Below are 18,394 nucleotides of genomic sequence, written 5' to 3' on the forward strand. Positions count from 1 at the left end.
ATGTTTTGTTTTGCTTGTCATAATACTCACTGATTGATGACTTTGTTTAGATTTTGAGTTACAACTCGGCCACGACCTTTGCTTTTACCGTGAAACATGAGGAAGTTTACGTCAATTGACGGACATTGCATTTTTTAAAAACTAATGAAGCACACTGTCTATCATCCCCATTTTTTCATTTGCTGATTTCTATTCTGAAAAATTCGACCGTCCGAAAATGCACCTTAATTTTGACTCTAAAAACACGTCACATTTCTAACACCAATTATTTAAAACCGGTCGAAATTTTGGAGTTTTTACGGTACTTTAGATATCAGTGTGAAAGCTTGAAATTGGTTAATTATGCTAATTAGGTAATTAATATGTACAGATTTTAACCCACAATTATTCAGGTCTGTCTATTGTCCTACAGCATCCACGTTCATTCATTGATATGTGATGTATAGTACCCTGAGATATCAGTGTGAAAGTTGGTTAATTATGCAAATTAGGTGATTAATATGCACAAATATTTACCGGAAACTAATTGGGTCTGCATAATTCTAGATTCATTGATATGTGATGGTTAGTACTTTAGATATCAGTAGAAAAGCTGAAAAATAATTATGCAAATTAGGTAATTAATATGCACAATTATTTACCCTAAAACTAATCAGGTCTCTCTGCATAGTCCTAAAGGATCTATGTACCAAGTTTCATTGAAATGCGATGATTAGTACTTGAGATACCCGTGGAAAAGCTGAAAATTAACTAATTATGCAAATTAGGTGATTAATATGCACAAATATTTATCGAAAACAATCAATCTCTGCATAGTCCTTCGAGTATGTAAGTACCAAGTTTCATTGAAATGTAATGCTAACTACTTATATCAAATGCTGAAAATTATGCAAATTAGGTAATTAATATGTACTGATATTACCATAAAAACTATCAGGTCTGTGCAGTGTCGTATGACATCTATGTACCAAGTTTCATTGAAATGTGATGATTAGTACTTGAGATATCAGTGGAAAAACCGAAAATTGACTAATCATTATGCAAATTAGGTAATTAGTATCCACAGATTATTACCAAAAACTAATCAAAACCTAGCATTAGTTCAGAGCATCTATGTACCAAGTTTCATCAAAATCCAATGAGTGGTTGTTTAGATATCAGTGGAACAGTCATGGAACCACTAAAAAACAGCTAATTATCATGCAAATTAGGTAATTAATATGCACGGATTTTTACCAAAAATTAATCAAATCTGCGCATATGTTCAGAGCATCTATGTACCAAGTTTCATCAAAATCCAATGAGTGGTTCTTTAGATATCAGTGGAACAGTCATAGAACAGCTAAAAATTAGCTAATTATCATGCAAATTAGGTAATTAACGAGCATGGATTTTTACCAAAACCTAATCAAATCTGCGCATTGGCCCAGAGCATCTATGCACTAAGTTTCATCAAAAACCGATGTATGATTCTTGAGATAGCAGTGGAACAGTCGGACACACATACACACACACATACACACATACACACATACACACATACAGACACACTAACTGCAAAGACTCCCATTTTGTGCTTCGCACATGGGAGTCAATGAATAACATTTTTGGTTTATACATGTATGAACTTCAAATAGAGCAAATGTGGTGTACTGTTTTTAAGTAGCACTGTTCACATTATTGTTATCGGCCAGTGTTCTCCCCAGACTTCAAGCCAAGCATCACAGCTAGTTTACATAACAATACATCTTATTTGCATAATTTTATTTGCATAATTTTATTTGCATAATAATTCCCCAACAAACATAACTGCAATAAAGAAGAGATAGTTTTATACATATCTTGTATATTATATCATTTAAATTCATTGTATTTTATGCATGCATTAAGTCAAATAAATTTTGAAATAGAACAGGAAAGAAATGGAAATACTTATAGCCAGTCAGTGAATATAATGTTATCCATGGAGGTAACTGGTTCATCATTATTTTGTGTACAACAAGTACAGTCAGTTTTAGTGCTAATGTTACTGTCAGTTCATATTGGGGGAAAGACATTTTTTTGTTAAATATGTAAAGTCTGCAAGATTGCGGGTTATCAAAATGTGAAGAAATTAATAAATCAATAATGACATTTTTTTTCTACAACAGCATTTCAAAACTAAAATCAGCGATTTTTCATTGATCTATGCATAATGCTACGATCACCGTAACATTGTCAGCTGACGGCATTGCGTTGAACGGGTATTCACTGCTGCTGTTGCGATCATCGGTCCCTGACTTTTTTGTTTAAAAATACACAAACTTAGGATGTTTGGTTAATTAAAACGATTCATTGACGATTATCTTAGAAATTATATCAAAATCGCCAACGAATCGTTGTTTTTAAACATCGCAGAAAAACATGCACTCTGCGCCGCCATCTTTGTTACCTCAATCAAAATTCCCATTGTAACCCAGCATGCATCGGTTGTGATGTCACACCATGCATTACGTCGCTTCAGTGGCATTCCTCGATAATGAGGCACTCTATGAAAGAGGTATTTCTAGAGCTCAGGGTTTTTTCCTTGACCGTCTCGTCTGCAGTTGAATAATTTTTGCTTCGATTTATTTACAGTTTTCTTTCTAATGCGACATAATTTCACTTGTTTTTTTAATTCTTGGTAATTAGTGTCACTGGCGATAGAGTAGTAAAAAACGCAATTAACCGCAGTGCAGCAACTCGGGATAGACCGTCTCGACGCAATGGGCAAATTATTACTACCCTAGTATTTTGGGTTTGTCAGCTCCGCACCCTTGATAGTCTTGGTAACTTCTTGTAGACTTCCGTTTTTATCGCTGTTTTTGTAAGGCTAATCATGTACAAAGGCGGGATTACCTTTCGATCAATACATGTTATTGCATCGAACATCTGTCGCAAGATGAAACGATTTGATTTTGAACTTGAAAGGCCGATCTTTGACAGGGGAATATTACATTTGAATACTCTTACTTCATTGAAATTGACCATCATCATTAAGCATGGAAATATCCCCCAAAATAATTTTGTGATTGTGGAATCCCACGCGACGTTTGTCGTCACAAAGACTGACCAAATGTGGCGTTATCACTAATAAAGTGTACCTACCCATTGGAGGTGGAAACATCATCCTTTGTTCCTGTGATGTCTGTAAGTCTGATCCTGAGGTGGTGCCCGGCGGCATCAATGCCGGAGGTAGAGGAGGAAGACCCATGGGTGGTGGAGGCATACCCGGAGGAGGCATACCTGGTGGGGGTACTGGAGGAGGTGGTAAACCACCATGACCTGGAGGTGGAGGGGGCATCCCCATTGGTGGCATAGAGGTTGGTGGTCCACTTGGACGATGAGGCATTCCTATTTGGAGAAATAAAAAAATTACAATACAGTTCAAAGCAGCAATATCACACCTTTGTGTAGTGCCTTATTTACATATAAATTACTGTAAAATAATTAATTTTCGCTGAAAAGACTTGGGTGTTTTGTATGGAATATATTTTCACTGATTTTTGATGAGTTGAATGTAAAATATAGGAACACAAGCAGCCTGTCGGCTGAGATAGCTCCGCTGTTAGCATTGAAAAATATTGAAGATATAATCACAAAATAAAAATGAGTGAGGTCCACATGTAGTATATTGTACCTATATATATATATATATAGAGAGAGAATGACAGAATGACATGGAAGATCAAATTTTGGATTTCATCACCCTCAAAAATAGTTCTGGGAAATTGGGGATAGTTTTTATATGTCCCTTTGGATGAGTGAAATGCACTCAGATTAAATTAATGTGATTTTTTGAATGTGTTCAAGCCAATAAATTGTCAAACTTATTCAAACTGTTGTTTGTGATATGACATGCATGCAATTCACTTTGTTATATTTTGATGGCGGCCATCTTTGATTTTGCCTGAAATTGTGCTGCATTTTGTGAGTCAGTGTGTAAAGTTCATTGCTAATGACCACAAAAAAATGTATGGATTGTAGGTGTATACTGAGGATACATGAAACTAACACTTTTGCCTCAATTAACCTTTTCACAAAATAGCAAATTTTTTTGAGAAAAATGGAGAGTTGACTTAAATTTTGTCTGTTGGCTCCAAAATAATGGTTCATTTCCAGAAATGTTGAAGAATACAAGAAAAAAGTACAGAATAATTTGTGCGTCTGGTGATGAAAAGATAGGTGATATTCAACAAAGCATTAAGAAAAAAAAATGGTGGATTTTAGCCAACTATTTGGCATCTATCTCACATTGCCCAGTACCTGGAGGAGGGGGTTGCGACAGCATTGATGTTGTTGTACTCGGCACAGAGTCTGAGTCTGGTTGAGACGATGGTGGTGCATCGGCAAAAAGTTGATGAGGACGATCCATTTGTGAAAGTGGATTCTGTGCAGCCAGGAGTCTCTCTGACAAAAAAAAAAAATAATTATCAATTCAACAATCACAAATCAAGACATTACTGAGCAGACTGCATTCAATGTTTCTAGAGAACTGATTTTGACAGCTTTATGACTGAATTATTGGGTAGGGATAATCATATACCATTTGATATCACCAATATTTATTCATTTTAATCATATTGAGAGTGACATCATGAAAAAAATTCTAAAATGTGAAGTTTGTTCTAAAAGCTGATCCTGCATTATACAGGGAACATTACTTAGTTCAGCTGAGATTAATATTTTGGCCTAAATATAGGCGCATTGCTAAATGAATACATTTACATATCATCCATGCAAGATTAGAACGCTTAGTGAGAGGCGTGTTAGTATGCAAATTGGAAAGTTGTTTGTAGCATATAGACAATGCATATACAAACTAGTATGCAAAAAGGTAATAGCAATATGGATATGTTGTATAGCGCCCTCAGTGTCCATTCCTATGTAACCTTGTCTACAAAGCAGTTTAATCAAACCCTAGACCCTCCAGTAGACTGTAAGGTCTATAATCAAAGATAGCATTCCCATTTTAATCTTAACATTAAATCCATCACTGAGTACATAAACATAATAAAACCATATCGTATTTAATACATACCAGCAGCAGAGCCATGTCTTTCTCCTTTGGAATCTTTTTTAAAAGCATAAGAGATTGTGATTGGTCGATTACACAAGTACTGTCCATTCATGGCTTCAATGGCGGCGTCAGACGCATCAAAACTTGCAAAATTAATAAAGGCATATCCCTTTGAGTTACCGGACTCAGGGTCTCTCATAATCTAAGAAACATACATGTAAAACAAATGTATTCAGTGTACTTTGTAACAAGTGACATGACACTTTGTTGTCAATCGAAGCACGCTTGGCTGTACCTATCATTGATAATGGTTGGTGCACTGGAACAGTACCGGTAAGTTCCACTCTGGGATTAATTTAATTGAGTTAGGGGGCCTCATACTCAAAGGTTAGGCCAGAGCAGAGTCTTCGGGGGAAGCTTGGTTAAGGTGCACATGTGCAGGCATGTCTGAGATACAGGGATGGACACAGGAATGAAAATACAAGTCCTTGTTTTTGGACTATGTCCAAGCAGGAACTAATAATGAGCACATAAAAATGAATTGGGTGCACAAATTAATAGAAACTGCAAACTAAATTAATTAATTAGTTAAGTTTTTACAGTAATTGTAATTTGCTGATAAGTTATATGCAAACAAGCCATGCATGGCACAGTCCCCATTAGTAATCAAATTTAAGATATATAGTTTTGTTTATAGTAATATAGCTGGAATATAACCATGTCAGGAACATGATATTTTTAACATTAAAATGATTGACATTTGTATCTGATCGTCAAACAAGTACTTGTCCATATTGAGAGAAATTGCTCTGGAACAGCATTCAAAATCAGCCATTTTGAATACATGTATATATATAACATGATGTATAATGAATATATAAAATTTAAATATAATAAGTCAAAGCATTTAAGAGATATGGCTCTAGAAGCCCAATCATTAAAACAAAATGGCCGCCAGACAGCCATTTTGAATCTGATCTGAAAAATAAAAGATGTGCATCAGGAACCTGTAATGTCTAAGATATGTACCAAGTTTGAACGAAATCCATTCATAAATGCCAGAAATGCTTGATATTTGATGATTGTTTAGCACAAAAAAGGCCACCATTTGGCCATTTTGAATAGGATCGTCAAACCAATATATCTGTCTATCTATGACATGATGTATAATGAATATTTAAAATTTGAACATAATCAGTGAAAGCAAGTCAGAGATATGGCACAAGAACCACATTCATTAATACAAAATGGCCGCCAGTCGGCCATTTTGATTCTTATCTGAAAAACAAAATTATTTGCATCAAGGTCCCATAATGTCTAATGTATATACCAAGTTTGAACAAAATCCATCTGTAAACAGCCGAGAAATGGTTGATTTTTAGGATTTTTTAGCACAAAAATGGCGGCCATTCGGCAATCTTGAATCAGATCGTAAAACAAAATGATGTGCATATGTATAATATCATGTATGATGTATGTGTGAAGTTTGATTGTGATTGGTCAAGGCATTTCTAAGATACAGGTCCGAACGCACACACAGATGCACGCACACACACACACACACACACACACACGCACGCACGGACGGACGGACACACGGAGGTCAAAACATAAGTCCTCGTTTTTGGACCGCGTCTGAACGAGGACTAAATATATGCTGGGTAGCATACTGACCACAAGACAAATCTAACAATACTAAAGCAATGATAAGCAAATCTGTGAATGAAATGGTACACCCCCCCCCCCCCAATGCGTTTTGTTTCTCATACGTTCGAAAGCAGTGCTTTATACGTTTTTTTTTTTTCAATTCTGTGTACCTATAAAGTGCACCATATATGGTAGAATGAGGGAATATTATCTTTCCTCTTTCTCTCTAATGCATGTATATGGAAACATTATTTAATACAAGTGACCTGACAGTTGAAATAGCTCCACTGCCCTCAAGAACATTGCGGTAGCCAAGTAAAAAAATGAACACCTATAAAACAAAACGCTGTTAAATCCAAAAAGAGTTATTTGGTTCTGGGTGTTGAGAACAAGTCAACTTAACTTCATCAAACATATTGTTCAAAATCAAAGATAGCTTAGAAAGAACTTCCGTGTGCTGAGAGTATTGGAGACACAAAATTACTTGAACTTGAGATATTGATGAAAACGCAGAAAACTAATTATGCAAATAAGGTAACTAATATGAACAGATTTAAGTGTAAAAATAATAAGGTCTGCACAATGTACCAAGTTTCATTGAAATATGATTAGAACCAAAAAAATATTAATTATTATGCTAATTAGAAAATTAATATGAACAGATTTTAACCCAAAATTAGGGACGACGTCAAAAGATCGAAACTTATTTGCTTTAGTTTAGGGGTGGGGGGTTTTGACCTCAAAAAGTTTCTATCCTACAAAAACGATTTTATTATTTTTTAATTTTGTAATTCGTTTTTTTCTCTATCCAATCATGGACAAAAATGAAAAAAAAACACATCCAAGACGAGAAAATGGTTTGGTCCGAGTGTAAAGTCTTTTTACACCCACCAGACAACCAACTGCTATGCCATACTACTGTCAGATTGTATTTAATGGTAAATGTAGTCTGACGCCATGGTAAATAATTATCAATTACGTTTCTGTGGGGGGTTTGGAAAAAAACTAAAGGAATTATGTTTTTATCCTACATTGAACTTTTCATGTTGTCCCTTAATATTAAGACAGTCTATTGTCCTAGAGCATTTATGTACCAAGTTTTATTCAAATGTGATGATCAATACTTGAGATATCAGTATTAATTAATTATGTTAATTAGGTGATTAAGAAGCATAAATATTTACCAAAAACTAATATGGTGTATAGTCCTAGGTTCATTGAAATGTGATGGGTACTCTTTAAAAGTGTCATTAAAATACAGTGAGTGGTTCTTTAGAAATCAGTGCAAACAGCCATAGAACAGCAAAAAAATACCTAATTGTGCAAATTAGGTAATTAATATGCACAATTATTTATCCCAAAATTAATCAGGTTTCTACATAGTCCTAGAAAATCTATGTCGCAAGTCTCTTTGAAATGTGATGATTAGTACTTGAGATATCAGGTGAAAAGCTGAAAATTAACTAATTATGCTAATAAGGTGATTAATATGCACAAATATTTACCCAAAAACTAATTAAGTCTCTGCACAGTCCTCAAGTAACTATATACCAAGTTTCATTGAAACGTGATCAAAAGCTGACAATTAATTAATTATGCAAATTAGGTAATTAATATGTACCGATATTACCCTAAAAACTATCAGGTCTGTGCAGTGTCATATGACATCTATGTACCAAGTTTTTAATGAAATGTTATGATTAGTACTCGAGAAAAGCCGAAAATTGATTAATCATTATGCAAATTAGGTAATTAATATAAACAGATTTTTACCCCAAATTAATCAAATCTGCGCATTAGTTCAGAGCATCCATGTGCCAAGTTTCATCAAAATCCAATGAGTGATTCTTCAAATATCAGTGGAAAAGTCATAGAACAGCTTAAAATCAGTTAATTATCATGCAAATTAGGTAATTATTATTCATAAATTTTTACCCCAAACTTATCAAATCTGCGCACTAGTTTAGAGCATCCATGTGCCAAGTTTCATCAAAATCCAATGAGTGGTTCTTCAGATATCAGTGGAACAGTCATGGTACAGCTACAAATCAGCTAATTATCATGCAAATTAGGTAATTAATATTCATGGATTTTTACCAAAACCTAATCAACTCTGCGCATTATCCCAGAGCATCTATGTACCAAGTTTCACTAAAATTTGATTAGTGGTTCTTGAGATAATGGTGGAACAAAAAAAGTGACATACATACATACATACAGACATACAGACAGGGTAACTGCAAAGACTCCTTTTTGTGCTTCGCACACGGGAGTCAAAAATTATGTACACCTCAAATATCAAACAATCGGGCTGGTAATGTTCAAGAAAAATTCAAAATACCTACACAACCAAGTATCAAAGCAATGGACTGGTGTCAAGTCAAAAATGCAATTGTTGACGAACAACACAGTGGTCAAAACGCAAGTCCCTGTTGTGGACTAGGACTACATCTGAACAAGGACTATGTCATTGCATAACTTTTTTTTAATATACCCTAGGATGAAAAGCAGCACTTTTTTGGGGTCTTATTAATCTCTTCATTTACTTCTGCCCATACAAATTGACCTACCTTAGGCGTCTGTAATATTACACCAAATGCACTAAATGTATCGTACAACAACTTCTCGTCTATTTCTGGGTCTAAATTTCCAATAAATATATTCGCTCCAACATCTAAATTCTTTTGATGTGCTGATGCCTGTAAAATAAGAATCAACAATATTTGTAAGCAATCTACTGTAATACAATTTAATTTTGTTATTTTAATGCGTTGAGGAATTGCACTAGTTAACTTGTTTTAACTTAACAGACATAGCAAGGAAACAATGAATTACTTATTTTTACAATTACAATTTTTACTTTACTTAATTAAAGTGATTACTGTTAAAGAAAAGAAAAGCTCAAATTCAACAGTGTATTGTTCCTTTGAAGTAAAATTTTGCATCATAATTTTTCATGTCATACTTTTGTCTATAACTCTCATGGAAGGTGACAAAAGTTTACTTTGATGACAACAAGTTTTTTATTGCGTTCTATCAAATATTATCAAATAAATATTTATTTCCATTTTTGACATGTTCTTATAGTTTTGAACTTCAATAACTGCTTGCACATTTATTTAGGAGTAAATAATTGAGAATTTCCCACCGATAGTCAAAGCAAAATTTTCATTAATCTAGGTAAAACAGGTGTCAGATTTTTTGTAAATGTTTTACTAATTTTCAAAAGTGCATATACTGACGATCAAAACTGCGGCGTCACAAAACCAGCCATGTGCATTATAACCCTATGTGGACATCAACAATTTCAATCTTAAAGCACGGTAGTTGTTGCGCTGCATGTTCGACATTTATGTTGAAAAACATTTCCACAATCCAATGCACTCTTCAAATGGAAATCACAAGTATGAGGTTTGATCTGGACGTGACTTTCACTAATTACCACCGGTGACTCCTTCAACACCTTCCAATCACGTAAAAATTCGCCAATTGAAGCTTGGTAACGTCTCAGTTTGTACTCGTTGGTCTGCGCAACAGTCAAAGTCGTCATCTCTGTTTATATGAGACCCATATATCTCGCGCATGTGTGGCGCGACGACTACCACCCTTGAACACAGTGCATTGCCATGACCAACAAAAGAAATTCATTATTATAAAAAGCTATTCCTACCTTATTCACTCGTATCGGTTTACCATATATTTTTATCATATTCATAATTTTGATTGCATAGTCGGCATCTTCTTCACCTAAAAACTCCACAAAACCATAGCCTTGGTGCTGTTGTGTTACCCTGTCTTTAGGCATATGGGTATTAACTATATGAAAGAAAACACAAATATAATATTAAAAGAGAAAGCTTATGTGTCGATAGTGATTTGATTGCAAATTTGATTTCGCAAAAAGGCTCTCCCCTGCCTGTTTACTGCCGAATTCTCTGCAAATTTATTAACATGGGGCCCAGGGGCACCGGAGTCCTTTGGAATTAAGTAGAACTTTGGTCTGGTAATTGATACAAATTAGTTATGCATGGTTTGACCAAAATCTTACCAGAATTTGCATGTTCCATATTATCAGACTTGTTTCATCTGAATATAATGATCGCTTCTTGAGATATCATTTGAACAAGTTTCCCACACAGACAGACCGAGCGCTCATTTTGTGCACATTGCTGACATAAGCTCCCCTTTGTGCAGAGCACAACTGGAGCCAAAAATGACAACTGATTTAAACATTAAAATATTTATTAACCTTTCTTTTGTCAGAATTACAATACATTTATTCAACTCAACTTTTTTAACAAAGTACAAGGCAGGATGGCTACAGGTATTTTAACAAAAGTCTGTTTTTTTTTTAAATAACAGTTGACTTAACCTTTTTTATAGCAATGCTTTATTTTTCTCTTAAAACATTTATTCAACTAAACTTTTTTAACAAAGTAGAAGGCAATGCAGCTAACATTTATTCAACCAACTTTTTTAACAAAATAGAAGGCAAGGCTGCTAACATTTATTCAACTAACTTTTTTTTGATAAAGTAGGTGGTAAGACGGCTACACACAAAATAGACTATTTTAACTTGTCGACAATCACGTTTCGTGTACTTCAAGAGTTCAGTGAGTAGTCTGTCATGACATCACATGCGATGAAAGGTGGCTGGATGGAGCTGTTTTTCCGAAAAGAAATGAAATTTCCCCCTCCCTGGCATTACAGCCAAAACAAGGTCAGCTTGGACGTTCAGTTGCGAGACGTATACAAAAACGCAGCCAGTGATACATTTCGAAAATAAAAATACAAAATAAACGCAATCAGAGGGGCCGACCACGCGCGTTGCAAATAAATAGAACGCGTTGTGACAAAGTCTCCCCAGCCTCTTTCACTCACGCAATATACTTATGCTATTTCCCAACGCATTTATATTGACGAAAAACACCACCAAAAAAATGTAAATCAGGCTTGTAATTACTAGTAACTCAACTCGAACGCAATAGTCATCACTGTAAAAGTGGATAAATTCAAACCAGCCAGCTCATGGCCAGAGACGTCCGGTCGTCTTCGTTGATAATTCGCCAATTCACCATAATCGTGGTGGTAAACTGTTTAGCTGATTTTTCAAAAGATGGATATTCAATTCATTTTTTGTCTTAGCCTTGTCTTTTCCTCTTAAACGTCGTAGTCCGCTTCATTGAATGTTTAGTTTGATAATTGATAAACATATATTCAGTGTGAGACTGTTGCTTTCAAGTTGTGTTAATGCAAAGATGATTTAAACTTGTCCTTTCCGTTGTCAACGTATTCAATATACGGAAATAGCATGTGTGTGCGTTTGCGTGAGTGAAAGATGCAGGTGAGATTTCTCGTCGCAACGCGTACTATTTATTTCCAACGCGCGTGGTCGGCGCCTTTGATTGCGTTTATTTTGTTCTTTCGTTCGCGAAATCTATCGCTGGCACCGTTTATTTTGTGATGTCTCACAACTGAATGTCCAAGCTGACTTTGATTTGGCTGTATTTAATAAAGTACATTAGTCTTTACAACTTTTGGATATATATCAACATAATGCTATCGTCGACGCTCGAGTTCATTTTTTTCTTCAAAATGTTTAATTTGAAAACGACAAGTTGACAACATCGAGTCGCGTTTCGACCGGTTTTTAGGATTCACAGGGCCAAGGAAACAATGTCAGTACCTACCGATGATGTTGAATAATATTGTTGTGTTTACCCACTGACATGATTGACCGCATTAGGATTTCGTGTGCTTCGCACAGACCATGAAGCTAAAAAAAAACTCCAGGCACAGACCACCCACGCTCAGGTGAAGCGAACGGTACTCGTTGAAATATATGCCTAGCCATGTGTACGCTACCCTACAGTTTTTAGCGGCCGGAACATTTACACAGGGCTGTGAAATGTCATACTGTTAGTACAGGTTTAATATTCTCTCAGTGAAACTCCGTAAAACATGTCAGTACCTTCCGATGATGTTGAATAATAGGTTTGCGTTCAGACACGACTAACATGATTGACCGCGATTTCACACGATTTCATGTGCATTCGCACAGACCATCCACGCTCAAGCGATGCGACGGTAATCAGTGCAATGTCGCACTATCAGCACCGGTTTAATATTTTCTCAGTGACACGCCGTAAAACATACTTATCTTCTAAATGCACTCCATGATGCAAGACACCCGGGATACGCTAGGAGTTATTACTAGCATTGTATCGAGGTTAACCTTGAACACACGTTCCTGTACCTCGTGTATTTATTCCATCATGATTCGATGAATAGCCGTATGTGATTCATAGCTCTCTTGTCCCCGCCCGACTTTTTTTATTGCTCGACGGTATTAGTCGGCCGCAGAGGCGACTGACAAGATACAAAACCATACTACGAATATAAATAAAAATGTAAAAATCAGTTGTCAGTCGTACAAAAGAGCTATGGAACCGCAGCTATGAATATAGCCACTGGTTGTTGCCTGTCAGTGCCTAGTTCGTGCAATAAAACAGCGCAGCAAGTGTTCAATTCGTCCAATAACACACACTACTTTATTAAGACAGCGCCCATGTAATCACAAATACACATCAGGCATTGTATTCTATCAAAACAATTGTTATACTGTAATTTTCAGTGCGAAATTTGAAACATCGAATCACACTGCCATATCGTCGAATGGTCGTTTTATGCGTAACTGCGCATGCGTGATAAATTCAAATTAGTACTATTTAATCTAATTTAATCATTAAACGAATAATTTATGTGATAAACTATCACAACATACATGAACACATCAAATAATATACATTCTTTATTATGAAACTACAATTTGATAAGAGAAGTGTGTATCAGGAAAAATAACACAAAATGTTTACTATGCAAATTGTGCCACTCACCATGTATGGTAATTGGACAGAGATTACCTACACTAGAAAAGCCTGATTTTAGGGGGGTTTTGGGCCAAAAAGTAATTTTAAAATGATTCAAGCCAAATAAAAAAAAAAATGCCCTGGAGATATTCACACAAGCTATCATGATGCCAAGTTTCAGAAAAATAGACTGAAGGGTTTTTGAGATATCTTTGTCTACAGCACACGGACTACGCTTACAGATTGTGATAGCATTAGTCCGTTGGACCGTTGGTCCAAAGGACTAAAAATTTAGTTACATGTAAAACACTTTCTATATTGGATATCGCAGCATTTATGGCAGCCAGCAACTCTTTTAATGCAACAATATATTTCCACGATTCAACAATTATTTGAATTATGTACTGTGGAATACTTTATTTTTGCTGAAAAGGCTTTTTGGGCGTTTTGTATGGAATTTTTTTTCATTGAAAATAGCGAAAATAAATTCCAAGCAAAAATAAACTATTCTACAGTACTTCCATTATAAAAAAACTCGCACACAGGATGACATTAATGCAGTAACTTAATGACATGCATTCATGTACAAGAAATATACATACATAATTATCTCAAATTAGTTGACTAACCCAGATAACAACTAATAAATTCCTACTTTTGGGACCAAATGGTAAAAAAACAAGATACCAAAATGTTTTGTATTTTAGAAAAAAAGGCACGGGTAGATATAATGTTAAAAACTTTGAAATAGCTACACGTTATTTTAGTGAATTTTATTCCATGCATGAAATACAGAATCTTGATTTAGCTAAAGTCTTAGAGTGAGAATATACTTTCTTTCAAATTACCGGTAGATACATTTCACAGATTAGCCAAAATCACATGTTTTACAATTATATTACAACAACATATAGCATGTTTATAATAATTATATTTTCAAATCCCATTATTTTTGACAGTTCAGAGTCATGATACAATTGTGGCCTCATGGTGACAAAACGAGGGCATTTTGGTTCAAGTTCACATCTGATAAAACAATATGGATTACAAGCTTCATAGGATAAGTTATCAGCAAGGCTAAGCTGTGACCTCTGTGACCTCAAAAAGTTCTAATAATAAACATTTACCCATTTTCAGTGTGCTGGATAGTGCTCTATATTAACAGTAGCCTCAATCTCCCAGGCAGAGTTCTATTTCTACGAATATATCTCTGCCACCACGAGATCGTATGCTCATCGTTGATTGATCGATTTGTCACAGTGGTACTACTTTCAAAGACGCCAACCAAAACTTTGCACTGTAGGCGTTCGATTTTCGAACCTGATGAAAGGGTGCGTGCTGTTTGTAGAATCTGTCTGTTTTCAAAGCTTGAAGCTCGTTTTTTACCTTAGCACAAACAGTGTGGCAGTAGGATTATGTAGTTGTCAATACCACAAAGAGCTTTTATTTGTTTATATTTCATCACCTGGCAATCGACAGGATGAGCAGCTATATGAACCAAGTAACACCTTAGTAACCGCTATTATACAATGAAATTACTTTCTTTTGTAAATTATAACTATTTCACTCTTTAACGTGTGTTTATACAAAAATCATTATCAATTATTGATAAAATATTTTAAAACTTGTTTTCCGGTTGGAATAAATCAACAAGGGAGTCCTCTAACAACGAAATCACTCCAAGTCTTGTAGCATTTCACCACAAAATGGCAGTATGTGTTTGGTGTTCTAGCTGCAAGGAACTCTGGGAAGGAGAATGCAGTAGCCCTACACTACTAAATCTTGTCCTAGAGCAACTATTTTCCAAAATCGGTAGCCCAACCAAACTACTAGAAATTCAATTTTTAAATTAACCAATTTATCTTCAAAAATATGGGTGTACACAAATTAAATGTACTGTAAAATACTTTATTTTAGCTGGATTTAATTTTCACTGAAAAGGCTTTTTGGATGTTTTGTATGGAATTTATTTTCACTGATTTTTGGCGAGTTGAATGTAAAATATAAAGAAAAAGGTATATTCACTGGATTTTATTTTCACAGAATCTTTCCTTCAGTGAAAATTCATTCCAAGCAAAAATAAAATATTTTACAGTATTTATTTTCATTAACACTTCTCTGTATGGCTCAAAGTGACTACTAATTTTAGTGAACCAACCAATATTATTATGGCACTACCAGATTTTAAAATTGATAGCCCAGCAAACTTTTTAAAATTTTGTGCCTTGTTTTACGTGAATATATTTCTATTGATAAGTGGACTCACCGACGGGACCTGACTGTAAAAACAGCTCCCATAATAGTGCTTCAGAGACTTTTTCATCTAAACCACCAACATAAACGGTAGCATCTGAGAAAATAAAGAAATCAAGAAGTTTGTTATTGATGAAAATTTATATGAATATATGACATATACGATATATGATTGCCTGATGAGAAAAAATTTCGACACAAAATTTAAAAGTAATAACACAAGCTCACTGATCAACAACTATAACAACTCACAGAAATTTGGGGTGTATTTCAACTCGGAACAATCAGTGCTCTGCCTATAAAGTAATTACTGGAATAATGAAGCTTCTCAAGGCAACCAGTGATGTCGCATGTCTTTTAAAGTTGTTCACTGATTGATCACAAGCAAAAACGCCTCACTATTTATGCAAGGTACACAGGTAACACGAAAAGTGGCCAAATCTGCCCAAATATTCCAAAATTATGCTCTCCCATTTTCCATGGGGAAAACACTGTTCAGATGTAGCCAGTGTTGTGACAGTCCAGTATGTTTGCTTTATGGCTTTAGTTTGTCAACTCATCAGAAAAAATCATTCTAGCCATTCATAATACGCATTGAGATTATAGTCTGACATGTAGGTGTGAGTAGGCCCTCGCCGGCCAAACGGCATCAGACCTCACTAATGCCTGACAGAATAGTGTACTAGTATGTCTCGTCGGCAAGATTTGCGAATTCGCAAAGTTCACGCCTTCATGCACTGGGCAGAAATAAAATCTTTGATGGCTGTCACTAATTGAGACTACTGTTCTTTCTGCTTTTTATGAAATTTAATTAGAACCAAGAGTTTCGTCATTGATTGACAATAAATAACAGTCTGTAGAATCCTGTAACTATCCTTAATTTGTTTTTCCTATTAAGCTTTTAACATCTTTTATTTTTAATTTTATCTTATAGTCTAGCTTCTGTATTTTTTCTTAAGATTTGTATTTTATTTACCATACTGCGCCCTCTGATGGCATAGTAGTGTAATAAAGTTACAGTGGCCCCTCGCTAAGTCGCGCCTCGGTAAGTCGCGATTCGGCTAAGTCGCGGGTACTTGGATGGCTCCCAAAATTTCTATTGTGTTTTGACAGCAGTTTTGAAGTACAAAGACTAATGTTTCGTGGCATAGTATTTTTAACTAACCGTTAAAGAGACAACTTAACACCTACTGTCCGTCAATTGCTGAGACGCAATGGGTGACGGCAGCCTTACTCAAGGTGTCAACAGGGGTGTCGAGTAGTGACCGTACGTACTTCTTGGCCGGTCCCATTTTGGTATACCTTTACAAAAACTCGCTACAATGAGTTGAATTCATAGAATTCTGATCTCTATTTCTCAATTGAGCAGCATGTCAAAGCGAAAGCTACATGTATACAGCCTGTTCGTACGCCATAAACTCACGGCGATCGACCGTGTCAAACCAAGTTAAGGGTTGCACGTGGTTGAGCCCACTATTCGTGGGTGGGTAAAAAATGAAAAGTAAATTTGTTTTCAAAGTTGACCAAGAGGCGGGACTGAACAGAAAAACAAGCGAAAGTGTCCGACAATGATGACACCGATAAAGCTGTTTACGTTTCTTTAAGAACGGTCTGCCGGAACTCCACTATCTGGTCCCATCACCCAATGCAAAGCATACAACTCAGATATGACGACTTTGAATTTAAGGCCAGTTCAGGGTGGTTCTTGCGATGGCAAAGAAGACACGCTATCGACGCACGCAGTCTCAATCCAAGACGAAGCTCGATCTGGGAACATTGACGCTGTCGGAACTTTTCCCGAAAAACTGAGAGAAATTATCTATGAAGGTGGTTATTTTGACGAACATGTTTATAATTGCGATGAAACTGGTTTATTTTGGAAGCTGTTACCGTCGAAGTCGCAAGCAACAGCAAGCGGCCCACATAATATCAGACCCAAACAAAATAATCAACGCAATGTTTACAGCAAACATAATCATGATTTTATTCGAATACTGCCTGACACATGTGATGATACATCAATTAACTAAACCGAGGGTTTATATGTGCTTTTTATATGTTTTTAAATGCACGACCTCCCTCTTTCACGACGTCCCTCGGTAAGTCGCGGCCCCCGATAAGTCGCGGTTTTTGCTTGGATCCCAACACCCGCGACTTAGCGAGGGGCCACTGTATTAGGCAGAGCTCCAGAAGGAGTACCTACACTCTATGCAAATTTTTTTAAAATTATGCTAATTTATTCATGACGTAGCAGTTTCTGTGCTCATGAATATTCATTAATTTGTGGGTCAATACATTTTAAAAGGGGCGATATATTATTTTGGGGGGAAGAGTTAGAAAGGGGGATTAGCAATTCTTAGGGGGTCAATACAAAAGAAGGGACCCATTTGGAGAGCAGCCATGCTCCTCGTGTCTGTTGTTGCACGTGACCTACAGCTGTCAACTGTGTTTGTTCTTCGAACGCCTTCGACTGGCTTCCATGTGGGGTAGTATTTTTGCGTTCTGTTTTCCTGACTTGAGTTTTTGAATCCGCTGTTTATGTTTTTAACGTCTTTCATGTCTTTTGTAGGAGTGTCCAATCCGTGAT

General features: G+C 35.8%; 1 protein-coding gene across 1 annotated transcript in view; it reads right to left on the minus strand.

Moving 5' to 3' along the window:
* LOC100369506 (splicing factor 3B subunit 4-like) overlaps nt 1-18,394 on the minus strand; it is a 29,679-nt gene that overhangs the window by 4,365 nt on the left and 6,920 nt on the right. Inside the window, exons 2-7 of the mRNA XM_002732384.4 lie at nt 15,821-15,904; nt 10,356-10,501; nt 9,256-9,384; nt 5,060-5,240; nt 4,285-4,428; nt 3,127-3,372 (exon numbers count right to left, since the gene is read on the minus strand). Of these exons, the coding sequence (XP_002732430.1) occupies nt 3,127-3,372; nt 4,285-4,428; nt 5,060-5,240; nt 9,256-9,384; nt 10,356-10,501; nt 15,821-15,904 (930 nt within the window). The remainder of the gene's footprint in view (nt 1-3,126; nt 3,373-4,284; nt 4,429-5,059; nt 5,241-9,255; nt 9,385-10,355; nt 10,502-15,820; nt 15,905-18,394) is intronic.

This window comes from Saccoglossus kowalevskii, chromosome 15 (genome assembly GCF_978046115.1).
Source record: "Saccoglossus kowalevskii chromosome 15, keSacKowa6.1, whole genome shotgun sequence".
Lineage (NCBI taxonomy): Eukaryota > Metazoa > Hemichordata > Enteropneusta > Harrimaniidae > Saccoglossus > Saccoglossus kowalevskii.